This window comes from Haliotis asinina, chromosome 13, assembly GCF_037392515.1.
Source record: "Haliotis asinina isolate JCU_RB_2024 chromosome 13, JCU_Hal_asi_v2, whole genome shotgun sequence".
Taxonomy (NCBI): domain Eukaryota; kingdom Metazoa; phylum Mollusca; class Gastropoda; order Lepetellida; family Haliotidae; genus Haliotis; species Haliotis asinina.
In genome coordinates, this window is record NC_090292.1 from 48,647,541 (window position 1) to 48,657,310 (window position 9,770).

General features: G+C 42.8%; 1 protein-coding gene across 1 annotated transcript; it reads right to left on the minus strand.

The window, feature by feature from the left end:
• Window positions 1-6,653: 6,653 nt before the first annotated feature.
• On the minus strand, window positions 6,654-9,770 carry LOC137259624 (uncharacterized). Its single transcript, XM_067797239.1, has one exon. It carries the CDS (start codon window positions 9,768-9,770, stop codon window positions 6,654-6,656), a length of 3,117 nt encoding a protein of 1,038 aa, XP_067653340.1.

Genomic DNA, 9,770 nt, shown 5'->3' on the forward strand with positions numbered 1-9,770 from the left:
ACAACTTGGAGGGTTTCCACAATCGCCCTAACGCTTCCTTGAGCCATCGCCATCAAAATCACTACCGGTTTATCGAAACCATCACGAAGATAGAGAAATCTGAGAAGAGCAAGCTGTCACAGTTAGACCTAGGTGCAGCTCCACCAGCAAAGGCGACGAGTGCACAAGGACATTGATAACCGGCTCTCCAGAATCAAGGATCAGCTTTCCCAGGGTGCCAAGACTCTCCATTCCAGTCCTAAAGATGGGCTAAAGTCTGCTGCTGTGTGATAAATGGACTGAATTATGAACTGTAACTGAATATGTGTCAAATCATTATCAATTATTATTATAAAGGATTGGTCAAATATATTTGTGTCCTTGTTCTATTTCCTTTCTTCTGGATGGGTTCATAGTAAGACAGGTCCATTTTCAGGAGAGGGGTTAATTACTTCTTTAATGAGTGCACCCAGCTGTGACACTGTTGTTTTAAAATGTCTTGCTAAATGTCTTGCTTACGAGAGGACAGCGTTGGGTCTATTATTGTGAAGGGGATTTGAATAGAGATGTTAGCTCGAACCTCATAAAGGTTGGACCGAGATATCGACAGATGTCCAGAATCTTATGAGACATCAAAACACAGGATCGGATCCAATCGATTTTTCTTATCCAGCGTCTGGCTTGTTGGAAGGAATGGTTTCCAACTTTGAGACCTGATTCCATAAATAGGCACAGGAAAAGATCTTCCATCTTGAAGACTCCTTACAGGCATACAGGGAGAAATGAAGAATTTCCTAGAGGCCTGTAATGTATCACATGATCGAACAGCCACTATTCAGGCCATCAGGTGCACCGACTTCATAATAAGATGAACAAGAGTACTGTCTTCAAATTAAATGGCTGAGGCTGCGTCTTGATAGATCCTCTCTTCACTAAAATGTCCTTAACATAAGCAACTCAGCTGATGTTGTTGTGTCCAAATGAACGCCCCATCCTTGGAAGGACATGTCCACGAAAAGATTGTGGGTAAACTCGAATGGCTTCAGGGAGATGCCGCTTAGGAGATTCAATGGTTGGAGCCTTCTTTCTAGGTACTGGTAGAGACAGCTGAGACAAGGGATCCGGATATGACCGTCTCTTGACACCAACCCACTGTCAGAAACCTCTGAAGTCGTCTGAACGTCGGTCGGTGCCACCTCTCAAAGTGAGAAGGTGTAACGGCCATGCTGGATCAGTATTGGTAGGTGTGAGGGTTCTCTCCGGGAAGTACGAGGTTCATCCAGAATTATCCCCAGATGACGACAGGTGACTGACAAGGAATGGGACCTGTTTGTCAAACGTGATGGGCAATCCCGGTCGATGAAAAAGACTGATGGCAAAGTCTCCCTCTCTCTCTCACAAACAACTGCAGACAAAGTCATGTCACGAATCCGTAATTGAGGTACATGTCCAGTGGGAAGCTAACCCCCAGCATACAGTGTTTTACGGATGTGTCCCTGGAATATAGGTATGAGGTCGTATAGATTTCAAATTGCAGCAGAATGAAGTTTGGACCTTAAAACACGGGAGTGATGTCGTCGGGACTTAGGATTTCAATACAGTCCTTGATCACAAGCAATTGAAGTCCCAAGTCTGCTTGTTTGGTTCTAGGTGTGTCACTATTGACCGAGCGGTCAGCGTTGCAGACGCCTTGAGCTACAGTTGGTACAGTGCATCGCAAATGGATGAAGGGGTCGTCTGTAGTCTGACATTGTGCCCTGATATTTTGGGTTATTATGTCCTAAGAGTGTGGGTCAGTGTGCCCTGATATTGTGGGTCATTGTACTCTGATAGTGTGGGTCAATGTACCCTGATAGTGTGGGTCAATGTACCCTGATAGTGTAGGTTTTTTTGTGCCCTGACAATGTACCCTGATAGTGTGGGTTTTTTGTGCCCTGGCATTGTGTGTCAGTGTGCCCTGATAGTGTGGGTCATTGTGCCTTGATAGTGTGGTTCATTGTGCCTTGATAGTGTGGATTATTGTATTCTGGTAGTGTGGGTCGTTGTGCCCAAACGGAGTGAGTCATTGTGCCCTGGTCATGAGCCACTGTACCCTGACGTAAAAAGCATGGTTGATGGCATGGGTCTTTCTACATTTGTGGTGTGGGTCATCATTGCGCCCTGACTGCGGTTCCTCTTATTCCATTATTCTATCATGGCGTGGGTCACTGTGCCCTGGTAACATAGGTCATTGGTATTGGTCACTGTACCTTGTTCGGGGGGGGGGGGGGGGGGGTGTGCATTGTACCGTAATGGATCATTATCCCTTGATAGCATGGATCACTGTATCCTGAAGAAGTGGGTCATTGTACACTAACGACGTTGGTCATTGTGCCCTGGTGGCATAAATTATTGTGCCCGGTAACACGAGTAATTATGCCCTGATCGTATGGGTCATTGTGCCCTGGTAGCATAGGTCATTGTGCCCTGAAGGCGTGGGTCACTGTGGTCCATTGTGCCCTGATGCCGTGGGTCATTAACTGTGCACTGCTGGTATGGATCGATATGCGAGGATGTATCCCGTAGGAGCGAATCATTGTGCCCTAGCAGCATGGGTCATAATGCCCTGACGATGTCAATGTTTCCTAACGGTAGGTTCAAATTATCCTGATGGCCAATGTCCCCTTATTGTGGGTTTCAATTTGCCCTTTGGTGTGGGACAATTCGCCCTAGTGTTGGGAATGTTTTGTAACAAGGCTGTGGAGCTTTGTGTCCTGATGGCATGGGTCTTTGTGCCATGACGAAGTGGGCCATAATGCTATGATGGCGGTTGGTGAATTTACTCCGTGCCTTGGAACCATGTGTGTGATGGTTTGGAGCAATGATTACGTAGATCTTTGTGCCCTGATGGCGTGGATCATTGTGCCCTGATGGCATGGAATATTGTGCCCTGATGGTGTGTATCATTGTGCCCTGATGGCATGGAATATTGTGTCATGGTGGCGTAGTTCAGTGTGACCTGATTTGGTGGATCATTATGTCATGGTGGCGTGGGAAAGCGTGTGGACCTCACAGAGTCATCTGATGGTGTCAGTCACTGCTCGTTGTTTTGTCATGTACCTGGTCTCGCTCACTTGGACACCGTGAATGCTGCAGAGTGATGAGATAAAACAACAACTACATTCCAATTCCTTACATCAAAGAAAATTGTACACACAATGGAAAACCATTTAGCAATAGCTTTTGCTTTAAATATAACAGAAAACAAGTCAGTCTTGCTAAATTTATTTGTCAGTCTGACTGAAATGGTTGAAATAAAATACATGTAGACGCTCATGAAACGTTTGTGACCTGTTATTCTGTACATCTGAGTACATGGTATTGCGGATACATAATGCTAGGGAACCATTCTGAAATGGTAGTGTACCTCATTGTGTTCTGATGGTGTAGGACCTTTCTGCCATGAGGGTGCAGATCATTATACTCTGATTATGTGGGACCGTTGTGCCCTGATAGTGTACTGTGGCATCATTCTGTCCTGTTGGTGCAGGCCATTGTGCCCGGATGGTGTAGGTCACTGTGCTGTGGTGGTGTGGGACCTTTATGCTGATCAGTATGCCCTGACGGTGTGATCCATTGTGCCCTAATAGCGTGGGATAGCGTGCCCTAATGGCACAGATGAATGTGTCCTAACGGACCACTCTGTGGGCCTCGAGGAGTGAGTAGATGGTGTTAGTCACAGCTCGTTGTTTTTGTTTTTCATATATCTAGATTGACTTTCTTTGGAGATGTAAATACCGAGAGCATTGTGATAAACAACATTCACGTGCAATCCCAAATCCTTACATAAAAGAAAATGTATACACATTTTTTACAGTGGGAAACGATGTAGCATTGCCCATTGATGTAAATATAACAGAAAACGAGTCAGTCTTGCTAAATTTATTTGTCAGTCTGGATGGGTAGCATCTGAAATAAAACACATTCCCGTGAAACTCATGTGAATTGTTATGCAAAAATTACCATCCTCCCTCCCTCTCTCTCTCTCTCTCTCTCTCTCTCTCTCTCTCTCTCTCTCTCTCTCTCTCTCTCTCTCTCTCTCTCTCTTTCACACACATGTATTTGTCGGTTTGGCTATGCAAGACAGACTATCCTCTGTACATGTCTGTCTCTCTCTGCCTCTCTCTCACTGGCTCGCTCTCTCTCTGCCTCGATCTCTCTCTCGCTCTCCGCCAATGAACCGGGTTCAATTCCCCATGGGCTCAATGAGTGGAGCCCTCTTCTGATGTAACCAGTCGTGGCATTGTTTGGATATTGCTAAGAACAACTCAAAACCTTCTCCAGTACTTACCACTGTCCGTCATGTCCTCAGTTGCTGCGAATAGCTTCCTCCAACACCATCCTCCCACACTGGCAGTGGTTCCTGTTCCTCTTGTGAGGCGCTTGTGCTTGAAACAAAGACGTAGTAGTAGTAGTAGTAGCAGTAGTAGTAGTAGTAGCAGTAGTATTAGTGGTAGTAGTAGTAGCAGTAGTATTAGTATTATTATCGTTAGTAGTGATAGTATTAGTAATAGCAGTAGTAGTAGTATTAGTATTAGTAGTAGCAGTAGTTTTATCAGTAGTAGTAGTAGTAGCAGCAGCAGCAGCAGCAGTAGTAGTAGTAGTAGCAGTAGTAGTAGTATTAGTAGCAGTAGTAGTATTAGTAGCAGTAGTAGTAGTAGTAGTAGCAGTATTAGTAGTAGTAGTAGTAGTAGTGGTGGTGGTAGCAGCAGCAGTAGTAGTAGCAGCAGTAGTAGTAGTATTAGCAGTAGTAGTAGTATTAGCAGTAGTAGTAGTATTAGCAGTAGTAGTAGTATTAGCAGTAGTAGTAGTAGTAGTAGTAGCAGCAGCAGCAGCAGCAGCAGCAGCAGCAGCAGCAGTAGCAGGAGTAGGAGTAGGAGTAGGAGTAGTAGTAGTAGTGCATTGGAATACGACATATGTGGCATATGTGATCACCGTATTCTCTCAACTAAATCCAGAGTAAGTAGTTTCCACGGCAACCAAATATGGAACCATCATTTGGTCAAGCTTGAAAAACTATTGAACGATGTTTTTGAAGATTATTTTCTGACTCTGGTGGTCTTCGCTATGACAAGATATACCTGCTGAATCAATGATCAATCAGACAATATTAGCTGCAAGATAATATTAAAACGGTTTATTTTTAAGAAGATATTTCGTGAAAAAATAGAAGATATTAAAAATATATACAAGTATTATGTATCTTGTGTATGCAGTATCTACGACAATACATTTTGGCCATGTCACTCTAAACATATTTCTTGAATACAGAATTACATTCAGTAAGTGAGTTAATATTTAACATCACATCGGCAATGTTTCAGCCATATCGTGACGAGTATTAAACATTGAAGGTGTGTTGAAATTTCTGAATATTATTATAAAAGCTAACAATTTGACTTTTCAACAGCAAACTCTTTATTAAAGATTCTAACAGATGTAATGAAATGCCATCATAATACCGTGCAGTTTCGGATGACTTTTTAAACTTTTTGAACAACGTTTCTTCCAAAACGTACATTGGCGCTAATGGTTTGCCGTAGGTCCACCATCTGACAGTGGGTACCTACCTGCACGCTCTACCGCTGTCAACAACTTGTCCGGGCCAACGAGACCGTCACCTGAATACAGCAGGAATTATTTAAATTAAATATTTTTTTATGTCCAAAGGAGGAAGAATCAACTTCAAATAAATTCAAATAGAATGGTTAACAGAATTTGACACGTGTAACAACCAGGCAGAATCGCCTTTTTGAACGCGAACTAAATTCCAGAATCGATGGCTTGCATGAGGGAGCCACCATTTAAACAAGAATTAGAAGATCGTTTACACAGCAAGATACCGAGTAACTCGTTCGGATGTCTAATTTACACGGAGCTCGGTGGTTACTAACGCTTTATGGAAACAAAACAAAAACAAAAACAAACAAAACAAAAATAAGCCACCATTTACGCAGCAAGGAATCGTGTAATTTGGTTGGATGTCTAATTTTAGCGGCATTTTTAAACAGTGGGCCAAGGTATTTGTGTTGAAACGAACTACTAACTTTTTCTCCAAAAACAACTCAGGATGATAACATTTATAACCTAAGACGATAAAAAATGATATAACTTGAACTCAACAAACTAAATGTGAATGACTCTTACTTTTCAAACTAAATATGAGAATTTCCTATATGCTAAATGACTTCTGTTAATCTAATGGCCTGAACGAATATTTCAGGCTATGCAGATTTGAATTATATCTGCTAAACTCCACAGAGTGTATAACAAATCTAATCACTAACGGCAAAACCTAACTCTGAGCCACACAAGCTAGCCCAACCAATCCCGAACAACCCACGTGGTCCGCTCACCCCAGCCAAGCAAGCAGCACGTGAATCCTGCTTTTTTTCATGATGATGTGTTTTGATGTGGTGTTTCTTGTCTATGAACACTTACTGTGTTGCGTTTTCAAGCCAAATTTTGCATGTCAAGGAACAAAAAACGTAATCTTCAGAACATACCCCCTTCCATGATAGAACTGTCTATCATTTAAACAAAACAAAAACAACAACAATGTTTCACACAAAAAGCAGATTATTTACAGACGACTATTTACACATGTAACTATCCTGGGAAGCAAAGTCTGAGAACTAATCCACAGTCCATTCCAATGGACAAATCTTTGTTACAGGTCTTGTCAATCGGGATTTCCCAACTTGTAGGACCACAACTCTCACATGACCATCTTTACCAGGAAACACCTGAAGAACTTTTCCTAACGGCCATGAACCACGTGGAGTATCTGCTGAAACAACGAGGACAATATCATTCACTGCAATATCCTTGCTGGATGACACCCATTTCTTTCTGACTCCAAGAGATGGAAGCCATTCCCTCATCCACCGTTTCCAAAAATGGCGGATGAGTTCCTGAACCCGTCTCCATCTCTTCTTGGGATTGAATGACTCATCATCCAGAGATGGTGCAAAAACACCTCCAACTTGTCCAATCAAGAAATGATTGGGTGTCAGGGGTATCTCATCAGCAGGGTGTGCAGACTGATAAGTGAGTGGTCTGGAATTTAAAAGAGATTCAACTCCCACAAAAGTTGTTACCAGTTCCTCATCTGTAACGTCACTCTTTGTCAAAATAGCAAACATTGCCCGTTTAGCTGATTTGATGAGTGACTCAAACACTCCTCCAAAATGGGGTGCATGAGGAGGATTAAATCTCCAAACCACTCCAGATTTTGCCAACGAAGTTTGAACTTTATCTTGATCTATTTGACCAAGAACGTCTTTCAGTTCTTTGGATGCTGCCACAAAATTTGTGCCATTGTCTGACACCATTTCACTTGGCATACCTCGTCTGGATGCCATCCGAAAGAATGCATTTAGGAATGAATTGGTATCAAGACCATACGCCATTTCCAAGTGTACGGCACGTGTTGACATGCACTTGAACAGACACAGATAGCGTTTTTGACGCTTTTTCGACCGACCTTGTACTGTCACAAATGGTCCTGCATAATCAACAGCAGATTGATCAAAGGCCCTCAACGAATATTTCACACGGACAGCAGGTAATGGTGCCATGATTTGAGAAGATGGTTTGGCTTTGCGACGGACACATACGGCGCACTCTCTCTCCCAACTTCTAATTTCCTCTCGGGCAGAAGGAATCCAGTATTTAGAAGACAGAGCTGCTAATGTACTGTTTGTGCCCATGTGATGACACTTCTCATGAAACCATTTGACTAAGAGCCTTGTTACCATGTACTTTCGAGGAAGTATTACAGGACATCTGGCATCATATGGGAGGTCAGCATAAGCTAAACGTCCAGCTGATCTCATTAGCCCATCCTCATCTAAGAAAGGCTGTAGTGCTGCAATTTTACTAGAGCTTGCAAGCTTCCTTTTCGATGCCAAAGCAGCATAGTCATCAGGAAAGCCTTTCCTCTGGGTATCAACAATGAGATGTGTTACAACATCATCCATCTCCTCAACCTCAAGCTCACCTTTTTTCTGTAGTGAATGTGGTTTCCGGGCGTTATTGATGAACCGATAGACCCATGCCATGATTCGGCATAACTTTGACCAATCAGAAAACCGAGATGGATCTAACTTGAAATCGGCAAGTTGCATGGCATTGGCCCACAATGAGGTCTGTTTCAACTCTAACTTTGGTTTTGATGAACACACCTCGGGCTGAGGTGGCCATTCATTTTCATCATGAGTTAAAAACTCAGGAGCGTGCAACCAGCATTTTTCTTTCAGCTTGTGTGCAGAAACTCCTCTTGTAAGCATGTCTGCAGAATTCATAGCAGATGGTATGTACAGCCATTGACCTGGACATGAATGCTGATGTATGTATCCCACACGATTCGCCACAAATGGCTTAAACACACGACTTTGGTTCCGAATCCACCACAAGACATTTTGGCTGTCTGACCAAAATGTTGTGCACTGAATCGATGCACCTAAGGCATTCAGAACTGCCGCCACCAGTTTCACACCTAGCACTGCTGCCATCAGCTCTAATCTTGGGATGCTCACCGATTTCAGTGGTGCAACCATGCTTTTTGCTGCAACGAGAGATACTGATTTTTCATCATTCTGGGTAGTACTAAGGTATATGACGGCCCCATACGCTCCTTCAGAAGCATCAACAAAAACATGCAGTTTTGCATCAGAGGGCAGACTGGGAACATTGATGCATCTCTGGAAGCGCAACAATTCCAACACTTTAAGTTCGGATAGCCATTCAAAACAACTGCTTTCAATTTCAGGACTCAACCTCTCATCCCAGGCTACTCCAGATAGCCACATCTTTTGCATGATCATCTTTCCCCTAATGGTGAAAGGCGCTAAAAACCCAAGGGGATCAAAGATCTTGGCAATCTCACTGAGAAATGTACGTTTGGTAATAGTGTTGAAAGGTGTATTTTCTCCTTTCCAAAAACGAAATTCATCCAACTCTGCATTCCACATTAGACCAAGAGCCTTAACCGAAGGGAGGTCTTGTAGACTAACATCAATCTTGGAAGATCTATCATCAGGAGGAATGAATTTCAGCAGTTCAGCAGAATTTGACAGCCATTTGCGGGCATGCATGCCCGCTGAATTCCAAACTGCCCTTAGATCTTTGTATAATTCAATGCCCTCTTGTACAGTTTGTACAGAGTCAATGGTGTCATCCATGTATGTAGATTTCAAAATGGTTTCAGAAGCTAAAGGATGTTCATCAGTTGAACGTCTTGCATGTTCTTGGGTGACATATTGTGCAAGAAAAGGAGAACAGTTCATACCAAATACAACCCTGTTGAACTCAAACACCTCTGGTTCTTTTGATTGATCCAACGATTGCCATAAAAACCTCAAGCAACTTCGATCTTCTGGAGCAATACCAATTTGCAGGTACATCTCTGCAATATCACAGATGATCGTCACAGGGTATTTTCTGAACCGAAGTAATATATCAAAGACATCATTTTGGAGTTTGGGGCCTTGGAAGACGAGATCATTCAACGAGACACCACAGCTCTTAGCTGAAGCATCAAACACTATCCTAATCTTTGTTGTTTGTCGATCGAGTTTGACAACTGGGAAATGGGGTAGGTACCATGTACCAGCAATGGTTTCATCATCTGTCACCTTAGATATGTAACCTTTCTTCAAGTACTGTTGTATGACTTCATCATAACCTTTTCCAAGAGCATCATTCTTTAAGAGTTTCTTTTCTACATTTTTCAGTCTATTTAACGCCAT